Source organism: Habropoda laboriosa, unplaced genomic scaffold (assembly GCF_001263275.1).
Source record: "Habropoda laboriosa isolate 0110345459 unplaced genomic scaffold, ASM126327v1 scaffold18, whole genome shotgun sequence".
NCBI lineage: Eukaryota > Metazoa > Arthropoda > Insecta > Hymenoptera > Apidae > Habropoda > Habropoda laboriosa.
The window spans coordinates 1,705,447-1,730,898 of record NW_017100152.1 but is presented as its reverse complement, the minus strand read 5'-3'; the positions used below and the strand labels follow the sequence as shown (position 1 = coordinate 1,730,898).

The following is a 25,452-nucleotide window of genomic DNA, read 5'->3' as shown; positions in this document are numbered from 1 at the left end:
CCTGGTTTCAAGATGGTCAGGACTGATAATACTTCTCAAAGGGGAGAATTAAGAGAATTAATGAGTGTTTAGGGGTTATATTAAATAAATAACTCGTGTGGAGTAAGGTAAATAATTATATTTAGAAGATGTTCAGACAGATGTAGACAAGACGGGCGCACAATTAGAACTGCTTACGGAGCGTGGTGACAGTGCGCACTTTTATACCTGGGGTGTTCGCAGGCATCCCCAAACCAAATTTATCGGACGTGTCATAAATTTACTAATATTCTAGGATGTCGATTTTTTCCATGCAGTACTCATAAACCATTTTGCTTCAACAATGAGAAGTATTATCATGGATACTCCTCATTTCACTCTAATTCACTAATTATTGGAGCGGTTTACAAATCTCCCGAAACTGCCTTACCGAACTCCGACCTAAAACAATTGATTCGTATGGGATCCCTGTTCCTGGTGGGAGGGGATTGGAATGCCAAACATAACCAATGGAATAATAGCTGTGCAAATTGAAATGACAACATCCTGTTCAATCATTTTTCAAAAAACGACTATAACATAATTTATCCTCCCTCACCAACTCATATTATGCCTAACAGAACCCCGTCTACCATAGAATTCTTTCTATCAAATTCCACTCAAAAATTAAAATGCACAACCACAGATGATTTCAACACACACCATAGGCCGATAATACTACAAATGTCTTACACGCCTCGAATTACTATTACCGTTCGTATGCATAAGCTGTATGAGGTAGATTGGAAATTATACCTTAAATAGACACACGCAATACGGATCAACTCCTCAATCATAACCTATGAGGACATTGAGAACCAAATAAAAATCCTCGCATCTTTTCTTCATGCCTGTAAAAGACGTGCTACCACTGTATCTTCTACTAAAACAAGAAGAAATACGTCATTATTAAATGACCCCTACCTCAAGGCCCTAATTAAGGCCAGGCGAAACCTCCGAAAAATAAGTCAGAATGTCGGTCTATGGGTGTATAAAGAAGAGATAAAAGATCTCTCAACTGAAATCAAAAAACGCATTTGAATCCTAAGAAATCAAAAATGGAACAAACTCCTTCTCTCGTTTACAATACCCGATCCCACATTCTAGACGACTTTCAAATCTGCTACCCGACACCATCAGGAACGGCTCAACTATCATTACATCGGAGTTCGAGAAGGCAGACGCTCTCGCGAATCATTTTGCCTCCATTCATGATAGTATCAATAACACATCTCCGCACCAATCCATTGTTGAGAAATTCATACGAAAATTGCAAACACACCCAGGTGGTATATCAGGGGACAAATTTCCTTTCTCACCTAAGGAAATTAGCAAACTCGCATGTGAATTCGACAGCAGCAAAGTCCCCTGTCATCTCCTCCCCTATGATCAAATATGCTTAAAAAAGTATTCTGTCAGCTCCTCTATATCTTCAAGGCTGCTGCTGGGTTGGGATATTTTTCATCACAATGGAAATAGGCAAGCTCTTTGAAAAATGCATTCTAAAAATCCTCATGAATTATGCTGACAACAATAAGATTTTAATTAACCAGCAATTCGGTTTTCGTAAACAGCACTCAACAGTACACAACAAATCCTAAGCATCATACAGTTCATAACTCATGAAATAAACGTAAATCGGTCAGCCGCACTAGTGCTATTGGACCTAGCCAAGGCGTTCGATTCGGTGTGGCACGAAGCGTTGGCATTCAAGTTGGATAGAATCGGCATTGACAAAGGATTAATCAAACTAATATACTCTTACTTATCCGACAGATTTCTGTTCATAAATGCTGAAAGTTTTGATTAATTGTGAAAAAACAACACGTAATGTTTATAAGTTGTTTATTACAATAAATAACTCCAGTGGAATGTACTAGTGAATGATAAACTGTTGTGACGGTCCTAAGCGTGGGATTGTAGTTGGACGACGGCACTAGACTGAATAGTTGGTTTCTTCGAGTCTTCAGGCCAGCAAGGGGTGCAACAAACCCAGGTCAAGAGACTTTCCCCGCTTACGCACCGAGAGAGTAAGCGCATGTTAACGGTGAATTCCAACAATAAACATAAACGGATATGAATCTTCATGTTATTCTGCCTCGGCAGGAGTACCCCAAGGCTCCATATTTGCCTCGATTCTATTCAGCTTGTAGGGTAACTCCGGGATAGTTCCACCACCGGGAGAGACCAGCCAATGTTGATATTTTATAAACGAAGCAAGAGAGGGTTCTATGTCTCATTTAAGTAAAACAAATGAATCAGCTTGCTGTTGACCTCGCACTAACAATTGTCGCAGAACCGTATCTAACTTATATGTTACGCTTAAAACTTTCAGCAAATCTGAAAGTTATTTGACCGAATTACATTGTTAGTGGTATTTGAAAGACAGGTGAGTTTATTTACACTATTCCGACATTGGGAGGATATAATATGCACAAAACTACAGGATAACCTCAATAATATGCATATATTCGTTTTTACTTATAATATTTACGATAATATTGTTACAGATTAACAAAAAATGCCTACGATTTATAAAAGAAAAAGTGATAGGAAGGCTAAGTGGAGTGTTGACTCCTTAAAAAATGCAACGGAATGTGTTCAAAATGGTACAACGGGTGTAAATGAAGCCGCTCGAAGTTTTGGAATTCCTGAATCAACCTTCAAAGATAGGATTAAAAAGTCTGATGCAAGAAAAGAAAGCAGGCTAGGACCGTCATCATGCTCAGGAGATGATGCAGAAATGAAATTGGTGCGACACAAAAAGAATTGCAAAGATTTGAATTCGCACCATATCGAGAGTCCGTTAAAATATGGGCTTTTCAACTGAAATTAAAGCACATGTTCAATAAAGGAAAGGGAAAAGCCAGGTGTATGATTGGTTAAACTCATTTTTACGACGGCATCCCGACCTATGGATTAGAAAAGCCGAGGGAATTTCTATCGCTGATACTTCTGGAATGAATCGAGACACTGTGAAACACTATTTTGCACTGTTAGACAAAACTCTCACCGATAATGAACTCTATGACAAACCTTCCAATGCTTTTAACATGATTTTCATATACCAATTAAATTCCTCATTTATTACACTTTTTGTTATTTTTCAAGGTCGGTCTCACCCGTAATAGGTAGACGCTCTAACTCTGACATACGGGTGAGACGGGCCAGTTGCAATGTCAATGTTTTTTGCTGAAAATGAAGATAAATATTTTAACTTGTCGCAACGTATAATTTATGTATACTCTAAATTACTTGGACAATGCTTTAATTTGTCCAAAATAACAAAAATCTGAAAAAACAACAATGCTACAATTTTTTTTCCAAATAGTGATCGAAGTATCCCGGACTTACCCTATGTAAACAACATTCCTCAATCCCCGAAATGTCACCTAGCCTTGTTTGAAGACGACACAGTTATTTATTCTTCTTCCTGGGATCTCTCTACCTTAGCAAACAAAACCCAAACATACCTCTCAGATACTCTAATCTTCTTCAAAGAATGGAAACTATCAATTAATTCAGACAAAGCCGACGCAATCTTGTTTTTAAAAAAGAACAAGGTAATACGAAACAAAAATTAATTCTCTATCTCTGTGAATAATTTGATCGTCCCATGGAAACAACAAGTGGGATACCTAGGCATGGTGAAAGACCATCGCCTAAGATGGAATTTGAGTAAAACCTTACTTCCTTCATCACCATTAGCTTTAAAACTTCGATTAACATTATAGAAAATGTGTCTCCGACCAGTCATAACATACGGATCGCAAATCTAGTGGGCAGCCCCTCAATATGTCAAAAAAAAAGTCCAGAGGATACAAAATAAAATACTGAATGCAATAACAGGTAAAGACTCAAGGAATTCCACTCTTACTTTGCACTCTAGCACAAAAATCCCATTAATCAAAGTCAACATCCCTCCTGTTTGTCAGTCTAAAGACTGCCTCTACCCGTTATGAATGACAATCTGACCGCATCCATACCTCATTCCTAGCTGATAGTATTAATACATATTTACACTCAGGATAAGTTTCTGCTCTGTTTTTACTGTTAAGGCAGGATTCGTTCACGACATTAGAGATTTTTTGAAAAATTTTCTCTATAATTACTCATCCAATTGATTAATATTAATCGAAAACATCATAGTAGATAATAACATAGACGGATAAGTTGGTAAATTGGCCCTGAGCCAATAGGCGCAACTCTCACCAAGGCAAAAAATAATATAAAAAAAAAACATAAATTGCTACGTGTGCCGATGGGGACTAGTTGTTCCTTTGACTTGCGGCAGGTTGTTACATTTCAATCGTGAACAATAGAGTATTTTGCCGGACAGGCAAATATCTCAATAGATACACATATTAGACTCATTACACCTTAATATTTATTTACTCAGCGTTTAATTTCTACTCTCTTAATTTCTGGAAAGAAATACAGAATGTTCCATTTAAGAAAATAATGGTGACTTTCAAAACTTTGTGTACAAAAACAATGATTGTAACATTTCCCCCTTGAAATCATGCAACTTTGCTTTATTCACCATTTCGTACAGCGAATAGTTTACGAACAATTTCAGGTCGTCAAGTTAAGTGAATCACCCTGTATTGTTTTAGTTTTCCTTTAAAGATAATACTTACACTTTTGTTGATCTGAACCTTAATAAATAAACATTATTAATAAAATTGTATTTCATTTCGTTAGAAAATGAAATATTTCACCGAGAGGCTACTCTTATTTCTTAGGAACAACTTGCCCCACGATGGGGTTAGAAGTTCCGCTTCGCCGAGTTACAAATAAATGACTCCCTATGAGAAACTAATCATAATATGTTTTCTTAAAATCGGAACGTTTGGCCCCGGTCTCCCGTAGTAGTTTTAAAAAGTATAAAGCCAGCTTCAACTTATAAAGACGCTTCTGCCTTACAAATCAGCGTCATTTTATTATGTCTATCGATGATACGACACGGCTTATCAACTCTGGACTTTGCCTGGATATATACTTCCAGCTCCATACGTTTTACGAGCTCGTCGAACGAAACGAGGACGTACGACGAGGAGTAACGCGACGTGATTGCCAGTTTTATGAATCGCCGGGGCGATAAGATTGAAAATTACGACGTGGCTAAGCGCGATGACGGTAAACCTCCCGGATAATGCCTCGTGAAAGAGGCGGGGAGCTTGATTAATCGATGGAAAAATTGGCATAATATCGACGACTAGAGATACCAATGAAAATATTCTATTCTTAACTCACTTCATTTGACAATCATTGAAAGAAAAGGACATGCATAAGCGGAGGTCCATAGTAACAGAGAGGTTGACGTGCATGCAACTTACCGACCTAGGAGAATTGTACTATCCTTAGGAGGGCAACAGAACGCTAGATATTTACCTGAAACAAAAGCGTGACGTTATATGGAGGAATAGAGGCAAACAAACGGGTTAGTTCGAATGTACTGACAAATGTGCGGTCACAATGGTCAGTCAAATATAACCAGTCGCACAAAAGCGACTGTAATTAGATATCTCGACCTGACCCCGGTCACGGATAAACCCTTTTAGCTCTGTGGGTGCCTATAGGCGCAGCTGTTCCTTCTAAGCACGTACAACCCACGAACGCACTGTTTCGGTAAAATTGAAATATTCTTTACTTTTTTCTCAAAACAGTTTGAACAAAGTGGTACACTCCTTAATTTCTTTCTTCTTTTTTCACCGCAAACGGTGGTGGTGGTCGGTTAAAAAATTCTCAGCAATTTTTTTTCCCTTTCTTTTTAAGTTGAACATGAAAGCACGCACAGCCAGGTGTTTCCTTTGAGAACGACAGGAAACGATTTGCGAGGGAACCGGTGTCCAAGGCCTCCGCGAATCGTATCGTCATAAACGTACCCTCACTTCTCTGTCTTTTGTCTAACGTAAATTACCACTTTTACTTTTTATCGCCACGTATGATCGCCAGCCAAATTTGGGGATTTCTCGCGACAATCCTCGATCACTTTGAGTGTCGACGTGTTTAACGACTCGATAAATTTTCATCCACTTGTTTCTTGCGGGTAATTGACATAGGCACGGCTTTAAGGCCGAAAGGTAATTACGAGAATTGATATGCGGAATTTTTATCATGACAGCGGTTTGCAACGAAATATTACGCAACGAATAATTTGCTCGAGGATGGCTCTGATTCACGCCATTAACATTTGTAGCTGCTTATAATAACCCTCGAGGTGAGACGATGGTCAAAAGTATGCGAAATATTCTCCGTGGGAATAAAGGATGATAATGCAAAGGCAACCACGTATCCGGTATGTCACTCGCCGGGCGGCTTGCAAACGAGTCGAGGAGAATCGATTCGACACGTTCTCCGGGAGGGTTGAATGAAGAAACAGGAAGAAAAGGGAACGGTAAGAGGACCCCACCCTTTTTGCGGCCTAAGGGCTCCGCTGGTCCTTTTTCCTTTCTTGGAGCCACTGTGGATAATTGGAACCGCACCCACGAACTCGTAGTTCGAGTTCAGACCTTGCGATTGTCTCGCTTTTTCGTTCTCTCGTGTATACCTCTCCTCCTCTATTCCTTGTCCCTTCTCTGTACTGTGAGGTGCCTTAAAACAATGCGTGCCACTGCAACCTTCGTCCAAATAGAAACCTTTTGTGTATATATACAGTAAATTCTCCACAAGTATCAGTCCGCAAAGAACCTTAACCTGACACTTGTAGAGTCAGGGACTACGTTTTCGAGCCTCGCGCCCGCCTTTGTAGTTTGCCGAACGTAGACAAGGACAGCGAATAAAAGATAAGGATGAAAGGTGAGTCGAGGCAACCAAGCGATTTAAATACCAACTTTTTTAATTTTACGTTTTTTTATCCCGAAATTTTTCTTAACATATTGATGAGATTTTTCTGATGAAAATGACATCAAACACGACATTATTTGAACTACATTTACTTATTAACACGTTCACTGTCGCGCCAGATATTTCACTCTATTGAGATAAAACAGACGCCCTGTATCACATTACATAGAGTCAGCCTATCGTTTGACTGACACTTGTAGAATCGGCCCTACATTTTTTTTGTTTTTTACGTGGAGGTAGGCCGACATTAAATTAATTACTCAATAAGTATTAATAAGTAAATGTTGTTCAAATTATATCGTGTTTGATATCATTTTTATCAGAAAAATCTCACCAACATGTTGAAAAAAATTTCAGATGAAAAAAAGTAAAATTAAAGAAATTATATTTTTCTATTATGAATTGTCGAGCCGTGAAATCTCGTAAAAGAAACCGAGTGCTGACAGCGAGCGAGCATACATAGGCGTAGGACCATCTATACTGACACTTGTAGAATCCAAACTGACTGACACTTGTCGAGAATTTACTGTACTGGGAATTTTTCGTCGACAACATCGGTATATTTCTAGCGGATAGAATAATAACCCTTGCTGTCATACAAATGCAAGGACGAAAACCAGATATCGAACAGGCGTATTTAAACGCGGTCAAGGATCCACGAGAGCAACGTTTATCCAATCGACCCCTCGAATGCCAGGAATACTTTGACAAGCAAGAGTTTGAAAATGTAAACGGTCCAAGGTATGCCTCTCCAGATGTTCAAACACCTGTCGTATCCGGCCCGTGTATACCGCTGTTCTTACACTCGATATATTGCACCACGTAAACCAGAGAATTTCGACGGATTCCCCGCTACACTGAATGAACACTTGAAAAAGCAGCAGCTTTCAATGAACCGGAGTACTACGATCTAATGAAGCGTAAGTTACACAGTGTAAAACAAGTAATTCATATGTACGGTGCTTGGGGTAAAAGGAAAAAGAGTTGTGTGGAGAGAGGAAGAGAAGGAAAGAAGGAGGAGAGGAAAAAAACCATCCGAGACTCCCGACGAAGCGCCACAGGCGAATACGAGACGGGATAGAATTTCACGTTCGGTGGAGAGCAGCTGATTTTTTGCCGGGCAGAGAAGGACGCGTGTCTTCTTGGCGAGCCATTTGAGAAGGATAGATAGATGTCGAGAAGAAAAGATAAAGGCAGCGAGAGATGGCCGAGTCACTGGTGTCTTTCTCTCGCAGGAACAGGAAACAACTGGATAGCTAGGGTTTAACGGTCGTGCCGCTCAATATGCGCCAAACGGAGACCACGGACTTCGTTTTTTCCCTCCTTCTGTCTCTTTCTTCGCTGTATCATTATATCTCCGTCGGCATTCTCCGTAGCCTATCTCGTTTACTCGTTCAACGCGTCATTATCAAACCGGTTACTGCCACCGCTTGCAGCTGCAATATCTCGCGGTTCTCTCACGCTCTCCTCTCGCTCTACCACCACCACGTCTCTCATTGAGCGGTGGATCGATGCTTTGGAAATCGATCTTCGTGACTCGGTTGAGGAACGATTCGAGCCTTGTTTTCCCCTGCTTTTGTACGAGTTTCGAGTTCGACAATGGAACTTTTTTTTTAACAAGCGTAAAATTTCGAGGATACATCCTGAATGAAAAGGTAAAAACAAGAAAAAAAGCAAGGGGAAGAAATAGAACGCGAAGATCGCGCAACAATCTGATCGCCGTACACATGTCTGCTCTGCGATTCGGTATGACATCGAGCCGCGCAAGTAGCACGTCTGAACGGAAGCGGATAACAAGGTTATTAGGAGCAGCGCATTCGCGAAAAAAAGGCGAAAGCCTGGGCTCGATTAAAATTCGCTTCGTAATGTTGTGCAAAAATCTCCTTCGGAACAATCGCTATTTTCGTCCAGCGTGTGAACATGTCGGTGACTCGAAATAAAAACTTGAAACACGAGACTGAAACGTTGCAACTTCGTCGTCGTCGAGTACATATTTCTTTTCGCGAAAGGTCAAAAGACGTTTCGAAACTCTTCGACACAGTCGTCTGCTACATTCAGATCCAGCTGCTCTCCGGGATTTTCGTCGTGAAGCGGACAAACAAGGCCAAGGAGAAAATTTCAACTTGGTAATTCAAAGAGCACCGCATAAATCAGTTGTCACGGTTTTTCTCCGTCGAGAGGAACGAGAAAAACAACTTGAGGAGCGGTCACCGGAGAGAAACCAAGCGAGTAGAGGAGAAAAAAGCAAGCATAAAACTCGAAGGGAATCGTTGAAGATACAGCCACGAATAAATAAATATAATAGATCGGTGCATCGCGGAGAGTTCTCTGGTAACGAAAGGCTAGGACGTTAGAAAAAAATGTGCTGCTTTAAATTCTGCGGAAAGGCCAATCGATGAAGCGACGTCGAGAGAGTGTACGGAAGAGGAGGGGGAAAAAAAGGAGGGGAATCGGTTAAAATGTTCAGCGACAAATGTTTGTCGAGCGTGCCACGATAATATTCGTGAAGATTCGCCGCCACTTTGCCCCCCTTTTATCGACGATGCTGTTACTGTCGCAACGGGAATCGTTTCTTTTTATTTAGCGCGAAGTAACAGAAAGTTTCGGAAATAAAAATAGAAATGGCATGTAAGTATTTTAGGTTAAAATTCAATCAGGAATCAGAGAGTTTAGAAATGAATCAGGATATAAGCTACATTGGTATATTCAATTAGGACGGAGGTTCAATTACTGGCTATTACCTGGTAGAGAAAGAATCCACATGACCCCATGGGAGAAACTTCCGGTAAATATCGTGGGTCAGCGGTGACGCATATGTTAAGCGTTCGATGCACGCGGAGGCAGAAAAAGGTACAGGTATTACAACAGACGCTGACAGTGGACTGGACGTGATCATAATGATCACAATGGAAGTGGTTGGACGTTGTTCGAGGCGTGGGTTACCTATCTGGAGTGCCTAACCGAGTCTAACGAGCAGGAGAAACGAATAGGAAAAAGCGTGCAGAAGTGTGTAGAAAAAGAAAAGATCGTCGTTATGTCAGGTTGTTTGCCTTCCACCTCGCGGATCCGGTTTCGACCTTATGGCTTTATATCGAAAAGCTGGTGTAACTCGTCTTTTACGAATGACCTGGCGTATTTCTACGTCTGCTTGAATTCTTTTGCTTGCCGAGGAATGTTGACACATAGAAGAGAAAAGGAAAGGTGGTGACTAAGGTTTTTTTTATTTCTACGGAGTGCGCGCAAGCAAGGTTACGTCTCGAAATCAGACAGGACTGTTGAAGCGCGAACGCGAAAGGGAACTCGATTATGTGCGATCAGAGAGGTTAGAGACGGAGAGAGGAGGAGGATCTAAACTCAATTTGCGGCGAAATAAGTCGAGGTTACCGCAGAATTTCGAGAAGCGGAGCGAGATTGGCGGTCAACCGCGGACGCTGAACCGGCGACTTCGATAATTCACCGTTTACGTTGTAATTTCGCTCTGATCGAGCCATGAATTCCTTTCGTGGAGGCTTTCCGGAATTCTGTCAGGTGAAAGTGTCGAAGGGTTGTGATTATCCTGCAAATTTTCTATCGCAACATATGCAATTTTGATCGATATGTTTTTCCTGCTCATTACGCACACGAATAACTCCAATCTCGTTTGAAATTTCCAAGGTAGCAAAACTCCCTTCATCAGTCCACTCCGTTTAAATCGATGGAAAGTTGTAAGCGTCCACACGACCACCAAGCATTCATGCCTCAATATATTATCAGGACGGCAAAAGAGAGAAAGAGAGAGTGAGAGAGAGAGAGAGAGAGAGAGAGAGAGAACGTAACGCAATTTACGAGCAACGATTTGATATTTGCGCGCACGATCCGACGATGAATATATGCAGATAGAGAGGAGGGTGGAAAGCAACGTCGTCCGGTCGTTGGGGGTGTTTGCGGGGTCGCAAGCAACCCCTTTCGATAGATACAGAGCGCCTGCTCTGAATGAGCGCATACTCTCCCCTTCTCGTATTTTCCTTTGTAGCCTCGCGTGGCAAGGCTGTGCGGTAGTTAGAATGCACGAGGGGTTGCCGGAAGGGGGTTGTTTCTAGACGGCGTTATCGACCCGTTTTCCCAACCCCGTGGCTGCCTTAAAGAGAATCCCTCGTAAATATCACGCGGCCGCCTTTAATAGCCATACGCCTCCACCCTTCCTCCTTTCTTCCTTCGACTATCATTCCTTCTTTACCCCCTTTTTTATACGCTTTACTCAGGATTCTCCACCACTGTTCATGGAAAGATACGTTTATTCGGGATCTACTTGAACAGACAATTATATATTTTGGTAAAGTAATTTTCATTCGGAAAAGACGAAGATTTTTGGTGATATATAGAAGCTTAAGGTCATTTCAGGACAGACGCACCATAGGGTGAGATACACCATGTTTGTTTGTAACAACGCTGGACGATTGTCAGCCTTTTTCAGATGTCGTTATCGTTATTCTAGTTTATCGAGACAACTTCATTCCAAAAAACGCGTCTATTTTACTTATTATTTAAATGCAATAAATATAGGTATAAAAACTTCCCCGTGTTCTGAATTTCTGACAAAATATTTTCGTAAACGGTAGGTAAAAATGTTATTACCTTATTATTACATAACTTTAACTATCGTTATTGATTTAAATAGTGGCAATAGTTTCTCTTTCATGGTTTCTGTATTGGTTTTTGTTTCTGCACAGGTGCATTTCTCCCTCAATTTAAGGACAGATGCACCATTAATTTAACTTTTTCAGGACATGCCTAGAGTATATCAAAAGAAAACAAATGCTCCTGCTAGAACAACATGGACAGAAGAACTAACTAACAGAAGTTATGTCAACACTAAAAAACAAAGAAAAGGGTCTAAATGCTGTGTCCAAAGAGTATGGAATATCAAAAAATACTCTCTTAAGAAGATAGAAATATAAGCAAAGAATAGAAATATAAAAAAAGGTAAATCTAAGATAATTTTAACTAAGGCAGGGATTAATAAAGAAGGATCAAAGACAAAACCAAAGAGAAAGTCGATCAACAATGATGAAAATTCAGATTATTATTGTATTAAGTGCTTAAAAGACTATTATTCAACCAAATCTAGGGTAGATTGAATTACTTGCTTGGAATGCCTCAAATGACTCCAAAAAACGGGCACCATGTATTCTCCGTTGTGTAATATGTGTGGTAGAGAAAAGAAAGAACGGAAGTAGGGAGAAGATGGTATAAATGAAAGAAGTGCGTCTGTCCCCAACCTGAAGTGCATCTAACCCCAGGCCCTAGGGAGAGATGCACTTTTTCGAACCTTTTTAAAAAGCAAATTAGAGTATTAAAATAAAGATTTTACAAGCTTAATATTATATTTTGTTAAAGAGATTTAAATAAATAATTAACCTATACTTACCTACACTTTTAGTTGTTTTTATTCAAAATTTTATAAACAAAACACAAAACGTGGTGCATCTGTCTCGAACTGACCTCAATGTATAGTGTGAGAAAAACTAGAAAATTAAAGGGGAAAAAACGGCCACTTTGTTGGCTAGATATTTTGGTAACGAATTAAAGATATTGGCGACGAAGATGAGTATATGATAGTATAGGAGGAGTAAAAATGTTATTTGGCAAATTCAAGACTACCAACTACATCAAAGTCACAACTAGATAGTAGCTTTTTATTTCTTGTATATATCTAAACACACTCGTTTCTTCGTATTGTTTGTACTATCTATAGATGGTACATTAATACTGAAGACGTGTTATGATTAAACAATTCACCGCACGGTATAATTGCAATGGAAAAAGATCATTTATAAGAAAGAAAGTGCGGAACAAAATGTTTTCACCGATACGGCGGTGTATTCGATTTCCACGAAAAACGAGCCTGAAAGTAACCAATTAATACCGGTAATACGCTTCCAGCGTAAATTACGATATATGTATATGTTAATTTTAAACACGACGCGGAAACATTCTCTGATTTTCTAACAATGCGCGTCGTCCTGTTATTAGTTAATTAATTTGCTCCCTTTGTACGAAACTTGGGGCACGAAGCCTGATCTACTACCAGCATCGGCCGTGGAAAGAGAAAAAATTCGCAAACGGCTGCCCGTAATTTATAAATGAAATTACACACAATGGAACAATTCGTATTGTTGCGCCGAAGGAATTATTTATTCTTCCCAACGGGCCCGCGCCGCGCGATAAATGCATATTTAACAAGTGAGCGTGTGTCGAGGCGAAATTGTGTGCGAACGACACCCGTTGCACAACGATTTCTTGGCACCTAATCGTGAATCGCTTCTTGATCCTCCCGAACGAACAATGAGCCGTTTGTAACACTTTTCTTCATTGATGCCGGATATTTGCTCGCCGAGGAACGAGATAACAGATGCAATTTAAACCCCTCTTGCTCGTAATACCAACAGATTTTTTCGAAAGAGCGACGCCTTCTATACGTGTTGTCACAAAAATGCTTACACTGATTCTAAAATACGCTCGAGCATTGAGTACGGCCGCCAATTACTCAATGTTCCTTTTCATCGAGGCAAATCGCAAACTTTCTCTCTAGTCGTAAATTCCACGAGTGCTCTTGCTAGATTCCAAGGCCAAGCCAATTGGAATACTGAGCACACTCGTCGTTTGCTACATAACCCACAATTCACTGATTCATACCTTATTATTTTCGAGCTTTTATAATCTTTTACTTCCTATGTCGATTTTTCATCTCTGTTCAGACACCAAAGAATTTGCGTTTTACTTCCTCTATACGTCTCTCTCCTTCTCCTTTGCCCCGATGCTTCGTTCAAGACTAGAAAAGAGAAAAATCCTTTGGAACTACAACTACAATGGGCTGACTCACGCCGATCTCGGCAATTAGGACAGCCTTTTCTGCAAGCTTTTCTGTCCAGACTCGTCGTCGAGCGATAGGTCACGCGATTGTGTGGGTGAGAAGAAGCGTCCCACACAATGGAATTCCGTTTTCTGGATCCTTTGAGACCGATTCAGACGGATCTCTATGGACGTGGGCAGCTCGAAGGTTGTAATATCGTACACAGCGGACGAAATTAGTTTTTTTCCAGGGCAAAATTATCGCCCCTCAAGAAGAATTTCCAGCGAAGAGCAGAGAGAATGAGAGAAGTGTCTAGAGCGTGGGACGAATTAGACGGGGCGAAATAATGCAACCAGCGTAAAATTATCGCGAGAATATCGAATTAATTACGCTGTTTATGCCTCCAGGATTTCCGGCACATTGTGTGGCTCAGCTTGGCCTCCGAGATAAATATTTTTCGGTGGCAAATAAATTAATATCGACCTTTTGTGTCGCAAACCAAGAAAACAGAAGGAGGAAACAAAAATATCAAAGTTGCCGCATTTTTCTACGGTGACAGGACAAATGATCTCTGTGGCTGAATAACATTTAACTGTGAAATTGATAAATATCTTTGATTCGAACTCGGTAGCTATTATTCAAGATCAAAGATTTTTTTCATTTATTCGTTCAATTTATTCGTTCGTTTCGTCCATGCTTCTCCTACCGTATTTCCTTCTTCCACTCCTTTTTGTGTGCATTTTTTTCATTCGATTCGACCAAACCCCTCTCCACCTAAGAGAACGCAATTTTATTTGACTATCATCTAAACCACACAGGGTGGAGGCGCGGGATGAACGAGAGATACTTTTTTCTCCCGATCTAGAATTTCAATGCACGGCCGGAAATGAAACGAGCTTCCGTGAAGGCCGAATCGCGAAACGATGGAACGAAAAAAAAGAAATTTAATTCACGAGAGTTCTACTGTTGTGTAACGTGTTCACTGTCTGTTGACGTATGAAGCTCGGAATAATCTCATACCCGTTTATTAAATTGCACGATTCTTACTTCGCAACGGTGAAAAAAATTGATTTTCGAAAGAAACATTTGTAAACCGTTTGATTTGAATGAAAAACTGAATCAGTTTATGAGAAATGACCTCCGGGATCTTTCGCGATTCTAAGAGCCGTTAAATAAATTCGAAGTTCCCCAAATAAAAATACTTGGAATGAAACTTTAAGACACCGTAAATGCAAACGCACTTTTTCATCGAGAATAAAATAATTGAGAGGCATGTGTTGGACAGAAGGAGCATGATTTTGATAGCAGAACGATTTTGACGGCGGCTAAAATGCCGGGAACAGAAGATAAAAGTGGATGGCAGGTAGACGAAAGAGAGAGAAGGCAGAGCGCGAAAACGGTGGGCGTGCCAGACTCGCATCGTCGCCGGGCAACGCATGCATGCATAATGCACTGAAAAGCGTGCGCAGCTGCGAGACGCGTGTGCAGATGCATTTAGTCGGTCGGCCGCTCGGCGACGATGCGCCCTTTAATGAGCTGCGATCGTGTGCTGCCTGCGACCATCTTTCTTCTTCGATCACCGTTATCGTCCGCTGCGCCCGAGCCACTTATTAAACCAGGAATGCAATCGTGGGGGGGGGGGGTCCGGTTTTGCCACAATGTTGCATTTGCTGGGCATTTATCTTCCCAGCAGACTGCCCAGACGACAATCTGGATGAAACGCGGTCGTCATCGATGCACCGGTTTCTCCGCTACATATCTTTCCGTCGGCCTTCGTGCAACCGTGCAATGCCTTCGTGGAAGTTTGCGCGTCGTAAAATATCATATAAAAAGATCGAAAGTAAGTCCGTACATCCGTATGGAAAGGTGTTACACATTGGTTTAACAAGGGCTCTAATTGCTTGCGAAGCTTTTGCCTCGATTTTCATTCATTTTTTGAGCACAAGATATAACGCTTCTGCGCTCTATATGTCGCTTCTGACTGACTACGTATCTTTCAATGGACTTGAAATATTTCAGCTAGGTATGTGCGTTTTCGGTTCAAAGACGTGTTCTGGTCATCCGTGAAAGGTAGAGCTAGAGTTACAAAATCTCCTGGACGTTTCGTTGCATTCCACGCGTTTGAAACGCGTCGTCCGTCTATTTCGGGAAACGCGAAGAAAGACGCTAGACGCACCGATGATTCGGTGAGCATTCGTCTATTCAGCGTGTAGTACACTAGGAAACGCGTATATACAGAGGAGAGTGTCGAAGAAGAAAAGGAAAAGGGAAACCACAGGAGAATTTTGCGCGTTCTCGTCATTTAACGACTCCTCTCGTCTCTCCGTTCGCCGACCTCGTAAAATATCTTGCACTCCGCGGCGCCGAAAGTAATTGCTGCCGGCGTGAGCTTAACCTCGCGTGATTTTACGACCGGCGGTGCACGCTTTTGCTTCCGACGGACGTTTTTATAGTTTCTCCTTCATGCGTATTATCTGGCGAACAATGTCCGTTTCTTTTTGAGGATTTTTCAGAAGTAGCATCGTCATCTTTTCTGTTTTCATTATTTAATACCAACGAGATATATGCCTACCTACTTTATAAAAGTGAAAGTGCAATGAGAATCAGGCATGATCGATACAATTTTTAACGAAATGTCAAATTTTCTTTCCTACTATTCCTAAAGCCAATACCTACGTGGTATGGTTTTGTAATTCTTCTTGATACCATAAAAAATATATTCCCCGTGAAAAGTGCAGCAAATCGAAATGGAACGATCCACAGGCGAGGAAACGATTGTTGAAAGGCTTAAATCAGCCGGTCAGTCACTGTGGCCGCGTTCAATTACCAGAAAACCAACGCGTAGGGGTAGAAGTAGAGAAAAAAATCGAACGCGCGTGCGTCCACAGAAACGCCGATAAATCCGGGGCGAAATGTGTGACCATCTATAAGAATAAAGCGACACCACGCGCTCGTAGAGAGAGGGCCTCCGCTCCGATATATCCGTCGGAGCAAGACCCGGATGTACGGGAATAGCGGATCGCGCGAAATCCGGACCGTATCTGCGTGCGTGCGTGCGTGAATGCGTGCGTGAGTCCAATAAAACAGGCGACCAGCCAGAGGAAAAGTTGGCGAGCTACCAGCCGGAACGAAGCTAATCTCACTTTCGGTTTTGTGCCACGCAACCCCCTGCCACCACCGCCACAACCATCACCAACATCGATACACCGCTTCTGCCCACCTGTGCAAATTGGAATTCGATCGTGTCCATCGATTTTCCTGGCCACTGCACCCTGCACTGCTTTTTACGTACACTCCATCCTACTCGAATTTGTTTGTGAATATTTGAATGGAGCGATTAACGACCGGGTATGAGAGAAACGATAGCAGAGTTATTGTAATATGTATCTGAAAGATGAAAAAGATTGCTGCATTATGAGAAAATTAAATAACCAGCAGTTGCATCAGGTGAAAGAAACATATGTGTCTTTTAAGCCTGTACGGAGGCCAGAGAAATCAGTAGAGATCCTCGACCACGTCCTCATCGATATCTGTCCATGCACCAGCTGCTACCCGCCGCAACCATCGTCAGATTGCACCTGCGTACACCTCAACCCCTCTCGAGCGTGCACGCGGACGGAAGGTGTGCGTCCGCTGGAATTCAACGATCAACAGCTGCTCCCGGAGGCCGCCTTTGGCTCGTTCGACCGATTATGCAACCATTGAGGAAACCGAGGGGAACCGGGGCCCACGTAGACGCCATTTAAACGGAGCATCGCGTTCAGATATCACGCGTAAACATCGAAATGTTAGAATTCGAGGATTGAAATTCTTTCTAATTAATTAACAGTGTAAAGTGTGTAGAATAAAGCACTAAGGCTTTATCCGAAAAACATCCTTCTCAGAGAAGAGAGTCAAAATTGTTCGTTACTCAAGATGAAAAGACCGTCGATTTTTCTTTTGTCACGACGAATAGATGGCCCTTCGAGGCGAAATGTTTTTCCAGAGGAGCCAGTTTCGCCAAAGCGTGTATTTTTCCAAGCTCGCTGATTAATCTCCCGCGTGAAAGACGGATCGCTGCGCCATTCGTCTTCCGAAACGTAATGCCATTTAAATAAGAGAGGAGGATCAAGGCCACACCGAACAGAGCTCTCTGCGACGTATCATCTTTTTCCTCGTTTTCCTTAGTCCCCTTTCGGACACGTATTATGTACACGGGACGAGAACGAGGAGAAACGGACGAGCGAAAGGAGAACATTGTTCTGTCCAATTTCTCCAATGTTTCTACACACCAATCGAAGGGCTAGATGTAATTCCTCGAGGGCGATAACGGCATAAGGACATAACGAGCCCGATATTTCTCCCTCTAAGAAACTGTGATCACCTCGGGTGAGGTGTAATTGCTTCGGGGTTTCTTTCACGAGGGACCGTGATATATCAAAGGAAACATTATTGCCAGTCTTATTACACCGTATGTACTCCAAAATAAACAAGTCAAAAATATCCCCGAAAGACCACTGTTCAAATTTATTTCAATTATAACGACATTACGCTATTGCGTATGAAATTTCTATCGAATAACTAAAGTTTCGTATTCCATATCTACCAATCCACTCGTAGTATCTAATAAGAATAATATGGCTTAACAGGCGAACTTTATTTGAAATTTCAAACATCTGGTTTCATTTTAAGTCATCGTCGAACGCAAGATTGCAGACGTACTTCCTATCTCTGCGTTGCGTCGTAGCGAAAGTTTGATCGAACAAGCAATTCCAGGCCAGTAAAATTAAAGATAATAACGCTGCGGTGTATCGATCCGTAAGGTGAATGCGCACGAGCGCTGTTTACACGTTTTATTCGCGTCCCTACTATTTTTTTGTTTTTTACTCGTCGGGCGACGTGGTGTGAGATTAATTCATCGATCGGCCGGAAATTCTTTTTCCGCGCGCTCGACGCGACGCGACGTTCCCCGAGGAAATTTCATTAACCGTGATACCGAGAGAAATTTCTCGGCCGCACAACGCTTTCCGATGAATATTTTGCACGCAAACAACTTTTCGCGCACGAGATCATATTGCGTGTCTGTTGTCCTGTCGTGACATGGTGTGACGCGAAATTAATCGAATTCATTTATGAACAAATAAAAGAAATGGAGAAAATACTCTTTACGTTTCATTTTGAAAGAGATAAGGGGACTTGGTTGTCGATTTTTCTTCGAACTTTATCATTTCGTGATAAGCGCTCTGTTTTGAAAGGAGGACATTAAAAAAAGGCCAATTTTGGCATACGGTCGGAACGAAAAAACTTTTTACAGCATGATTCTACGTACCTTGAACCGCATTTTTCATAACTTTTCCATCATTTCCGGGAAAAATGACAATTACATTTTTTGTTCCCTAGGATGCGTAGAATTTTGCGTTCCGGCCGTATGCCAAAATTGGCCTTTTTTTAACATCCTCCTTTTTCCATCGGACGAAAATTGCCGGGAAATTTTCTACGTGACGAGATAGCACAGAGGCGCTGCGAATTTGTTTCAACACAGGTGGATCGCGATCCCCGGATAATTTAGCCGGCTATATTCGTTATACTAGTTACAGAACTCGGATAATTATTGCTGTGAACTAACTTTCGGTTTGCGCGATTCTGCGAGTTGAAATACGGTCATCGATCTTGCGGATTTCACGAAGCGTCACGAGATCTCTTGGTCTTTGAAACCGGTACTAGGTAGGGGATCGTAAAGAGCCTTCGGGTATTCTATCCTCTTTGGCTCGGTCGGTCGAGCTTTTCTGCCAGGGAATTTTATCGCGAACGATCGGGTGAGCACCTTCGCGTTACGAATATTGATGACGTGGACGGCTTCAGACCTGTTCCAGTAAGAAACCAGCTCGGGATAAGCCTGAGCCGGTTCACATTTCACTCCTGAATCGATCAGCCTTCCACCAGGCTGCCTCCCCTAACCCGTATATTCGAGCACCCGCTGGTAATTGCGTCCTTTAACCCTTTTAGCCATTTCCATAGATGTATATGCAGAATACCACGCAATTTTAAATACATGCTTAAAGAAAAAAATAGCAGTTTCGTTTTCAAGAAGAAGAAAACTTGGTAAACGAATGGTAACGAAAAGGACGTTTTTAAAGGATTTCTGCTCGAAGAATTCGTAGGTTACGACTTCTCGATCCCCGAGGCACGAAGCATGCGAGTTCACGGAGACCTGGGGTGTCTCGGAGTAGTTATATACCCGAGATAGATCCTCGCACATTGCTTGAAACTTTACGGGAAACTTTGCAAGAGTAGTTTCTTCCTCCGTCTGGGGATTCTGAAATGCGTAGAGCGAACTTTCGACTCGAAGACTCTCGTGAAACATTTTTCCGTCTCACTCATGACACTGTCTGACAATTCAACGTCGTTCAAAAATTTCTCTCCTATATAGTCACCCTTTGTTAATTATAACATGCAAATCCTTTATTCTTCAGAAGTACACGTAATTTCCTTTGCTGCTTTTGTATTTTAAGTGAGTGATTCGAGTGACTTTTCAACTCGAAAATTCTTCTTGAATGATTCCCATTGGAGAATTCGTGGCATCAAGGCGTGAAGGCTGACGCGTCTGCGCGATAAATCGTCGCCTATTCAAGGGATCGTGGATGAGTCACCGATGTCTCCGGGTTCATTCAAAAGTCCCAGCTCGTCCATTCGGGCCAAGCAATGCAAACTTGCGCAACTGCGCATACGTGAACGCGTATGCCAACACGATATCGATCTCGAAATTATGCATTCGCCGGACAATGCTTCCTACGCGTAGCTTCGTCGCCCAGCGACTTTTCCGCCACGAAACGTTGAATTGAACTTTAACACGTTCTGTAACTCAACGCTCTTGAATATTTCTTCTTTAATTCTGTTCCATTGGTAGTAGAATTCTCCGTGACAAGGCGTAATGTGAACGGAATACGGTTCTATTTCACGTTGTAACCAGTTCGTCGCACTGGGAATAGAACGCACGTCCCTAAATCCGGGCAGACTGGGTCTCTTGGCTAATTAGCCTGGTCTGTATTGGGTCGAAAACGCGAGAGATATCCTGGCCAGCAGATAGCGATACTAGCTTTTTCCAGGCCATTTCCAGGCTACATGGCGTTCATTGGCCGCCAGATGCGACCGTGTCGACATGTGGTTCGCCAGCTTGCAATTTGTGCATACGTTGCGCGCCTAATGTTAAATGCATATATATTACCGGAATACGACAGACCGCCCACGTGCCACTCAACGACGCTTTAATCTGCCTATGTACCTATACTATTCTCGTCGAAATATAACTGAAAATCCCGTGCGTAATTTTAACGTGTTCCCTTTTTCACATATCGTTTTTCCGAAAATTCATTTTCAAAGTAGAGATTTCTGGCGATATTCTCGTGGCCGAAAAAGAGAGAGAGAGTCTAACGAACAATAAGTCTCCTCTCTCTCTCTCTCTCTCTCTCTCTCTTTCTGTAGTTCTTACGATGCACTCTTTAAAGATTTCCACAGCCCGCGCTCACAGTACTGCATTTCTTCTACTTTCTCGAGGGAACGACCACAACGTGCTCGCGCTTGCGGCTCGACTTTGAAAAGTTGGCAGACGAGAAAAGAGGGAGAACAAGTGCCGACGAGTTGCAACCAGGATTGGTAGGCTGCCAAGCAACCCGTACAAACCAGTAACCGCTATCAATCTCGTTTCCGCACACATCTTCGTTCCATCTCTGTCTGTCTGTCTGTCCCCCCCGCGCTAGATCTTTTTCACTGCTATTTAGATCTGGCTACACTTGCACCCACCCAAGTTTCGTTTAACATTGTTAAACGAAAGGAATGTTTCTTAACGAGCATAATTCATTTTTAGAACCGTTAGATGAAGTCACTGATGGGAAGAAATATTCGAAACACTCCCCTAATTACGAAGAAGAAAGGTTGAATTTTTTTTAATTAGCAGTGGTATGGACACGTCTTTCAGCAACACATATTTTCCTAATTAACGGGTGATATTTCCAAGCAGCGACATCCAGCATTTAACCATCTCCTTCTCTCTCCCTTCGTGTAATATGTATTTACACGACGAAAGGCTTTCCAATAAGCGTGTCCAAATAGAAAAGAATTCCTTTCCTCCCTCGGATCTTCCACTCGTAATTACTACGAAATATCATCGAAATATCAGTTGCACGGAGAACGAACGAACGAACGAACGAACGTTCCTGGATCTCGTGGCTGTATTTTCAGTAACGTGTCATCCGGTTCACGTTTTACGCGGTGCGTTTATTTTCGGAGGGAGAGCGTGGCGGGTGATAAAGGGGAGAAAAGAGAAGAAAGCCAGGAGGGGCGAGAGAGAGAGGCGAGGAATTGCAGTGACGTGCAGCCACCACTTCAAAGGAGCCCTCGTTACTTTATTAGCGCGTGCCTCTGCCTCGTAGTCCCGTGGAAAGAAAGATCGTGGCTTTGAATCTTTGCTCGTGAAACACTGGACAAGTTCCTGGAACCAGGATCATAAATTTCTTCGCTTTCCACGGCTGTTTCAAACGATCGAACCCCCTGAAATTTTCTGCTACTCGAACAAGAGCTTTATTGTTCTCCAAATCTTCTCTATCTCATCGAAAATCTAATCGAATATGAACAAACAATGTATCTAATGCGTTTATATCATCATGCGGCTAAACTTCCTAAAGAGAGACTGGAAATCTTGTAGAATTCCATGAGTGAAACACGCGAACAGACTTTCACATCGATTTTTTCACATTCGAGAGCTTCGGAGGCGATCTTCTGTATGGACAAGTGCTCTAGAGGCTCGAGTGGACGCGGAGGAAACGAAGATGAAGAAACAGGGGAGCAATCGCGCCGGTTATATTTGCCCGGTGACGTAAGGGGACTTTTGCGATGCACTCTCGCTCCTCTTCGGACTTCCTGCTGTCTCTGCAGGGGCAAAGAAAAGGAAAAAAGCACAGTTACGGTTTCCAACTCGGATAAATGTTTGCAAAGTGTTCACTCGTTTTGTGGAAAATTTTAAGAATCGAACGATAAGACTCAATTCAGGTTGAACAGGGAATAATGGGAGATTGAATTAGTTCTATCAATTAACTCGAGCAATTTAGGAGCCCTTAGGAAGGGGGAGAATGTATCTGGAAATGAAGTTTTCCAATAGCAGCTCTACTTAAGCGCACCGAGAATAGTTTCCTTTCGATATATGTGTGTATGTGTGTGTGTGCACGCGCGTGCGCGCGTGTCGCACCGGGTTACGTAGTTGTCTTTCATTAATTTCCCCGGGCAACTACCATTGTGGAGAGAAGCAAACTTCCTCTGGGGCAAATATATATATATATATACACAACGATTCCGTAATTGGAACGACCGTGCCGCCACGAAAATTGGATTATAGTTTAAATTTCACTCCTTGAATGTGATTTGCACGTATAAATCTGACATTTCCAAAACTGGATAACTTCGGCTGATCGTTTTAACGTTGCAGAACCAACTTTAATATATCACGGATATGTAAACATACCCGAATATTCAATCGGTGAAATTTCTGCCAAAATCAAGTGATAGGATAAAAGTGGAAGAAATTGAACGATACGTTGAAAGCTCGACTAACCCAGAAAACAGGAAGGCATCGCGACAAATGGAGGTAAATGAGAAAGAAAAACCAGAAGAGGTTGGAGGAATATAACGCTGATCCACGGTGGGATTAAGAAGCGTTCGTTCCGGACAAAGGCTTCAGAATCCCGCAGCAGTTCGTTCCATCAACATCAGCACCCTCTCCTCTTCGTTCCAGAGTCAGCACTTCCTTCCTGGCTAAAATCCCTCCTACGAACCACGACTCTTTTCTTCGCCCTCCTCATCCCTTAAACCAGAGAGATTCAGCCAGACCTGGCAACGAGTCTTTTGTTTGTGGACCGGTTCTTCTTGGTTCTTCGAATCATTTATTCCCCTTGGCGCGCCTCCGAGCCTCCCGAGATATCTTTCTTTGCCCTTTCTCCCCTCCTAACTACTCCTTTCCCGCCTTTCCATAGCTTGCTCTTTTTGTATACCTTCTGCCTCTAGAGCGCAGTCTCCGTCCCTGTAGAGCCGATGCATTTTAAGCCGGCCCTAATTCCATACGCTCTTAATCAATGAACGAGGAGCGACCCTGCTATCCGAAACGTTCGATCGTGGCCTTAAAGCTATTACGACCCTACTTCACCTCCTACACGTGTACGAAAAAGACGGAGAGCCCTTTGTCTATCATTTTTCCTTTCTCTTTCTTTCACGATCACCCAAGTTTTAATCCAAGATTAAAGTATCGATAATCTTACCTTTCTCGAGATGCTGCGAAATGGGGCTCTGTATCCTGGGCGTAGTTTGCAGCTGTGTGGCGTTTCCAGGACGTCCACGGGGCCTCCTTCCAGGTCGTGGCTGAAAAATGCACGGAACAACTGTTATTTCACCAACTCGAAAACGTTTCCTCTAGAACTAGACTCGGACATAATCCATGCCAATTTGAAAAGTCAGTTTGGTGCGAGTCGAACCAATTTCCAAACGAAACTCGCCTTTGTTACGACCGTATTTCCCCGCGGATGGATGATCGTAACGTCAGTTTGGCCCCTTTGTCGTAGCTCGTAAAGTCACGCTACGGAACGCGGCGGAGGCCAAGTTGGACAGGGTTGCGAATAAACGGGGTGCAGGCGGTCCGCGTCTTTGTTCAACTGGCGCATTTATTACCGTAGATAAACGCGACAGCGTGGACGGTGCCAGAGATAAACGCCGTCGCTGCGTTCCGTATACAGGGTGAGCCAATGTGAATTTAAATTGCTTCAAGCTTACTCGAGGCATAGAGTGTAACCATTTGGATAAAATCTGGATGACTTTACAGTTTACACATTATTATGATCTTCTGACGAGCTTTAAAGAAAATATCAATGGAATTGTGGAAGTGGTTGGATGGTGTTGCTCGAGCAAACCTGTATAGTGGCGTGTAAACGGACCACCAGGTACGCAGGCAAACTACGCGAGGAAGGAAACGAGAAAGAAGGCGGAACGTAGGCGAATTTACGAGCGTAGAAAGGATACGCGGCTGGATTATCGGTCGGCGAATATTCTCGTGGAGCAAGCTTCTAAAGGTGGAGAGTTTAGACCGCCTCGGGAGAAATTAAAAGCCTCTATCGCTCGTGAATATTCGTAAAAGCGATTGGGAATTACCTCTGAGGAGATTCTTAGCTGATAAGAAACTCGGAGTTCCGTGTAAAGGTACAGGAGAGTTTCCAAAATTCTATTACTTGAGGCATATTACCTATATTTCCTATTTAAAGCTAATTTGCACATAAGCTAATGTTGGAAATTGAACTCTTTGCCAGGAACAAATTTCTTTTTGTTGTAGGTTTATTTATTACATTTATAATATAAAAATATACATTGCATTAGATTATTATCAACTACTTAGAGTAGTGAAAAGAAAAAAATATTAATAAGATATGATTCAAATGACTGATGACATCCCCCTGTTTTTGAAAAAAAAGCTCGAAACTCAAATCCTGACCCCCCTCCCGTGAAAGGTGCCAGAAAAGAATACTCCAGTTTGTTTTAATGTGAATCGAGGTTAAAGTCTCTGGCACGGGACCAGGCATTTCACCTAGGCCGTCGCATTCTACCGGATGCACATGGCCACGCACATTATGTGGCCCTTATGTAGCTTCGTGCGCCTTCCTCACATACCGGCCACTTCCCCTTATGTAGCAACGGACGCTGATGTACAACTCGTGGTACACACAGAAAGAGAGAGAGAGAGA

General features: G+C 42.3%; 1 protein-coding gene across 1 annotated transcript in view; it reads right to left on the bottom strand.

Annotated features, from left to right (window-relative positions):
- LOC108575141 overlaps positions 1 to 25,452 on the bottom strand; it is a 232,234-nt gene that overhangs the window by 151,154 nt on the left and 55,628 nt on the right. Inside the window, exon 7 of the mRNA XM_017937867.1 lies at positions 23,983 to 24,082. Within this exon, the coding sequence (XP_017793356.1) occupies positions 23,983 to 24,082 (100 nt within the window). The remainder of the gene's footprint in view (positions 1 to 23,982; positions 24,083 to 25,452) is intronic.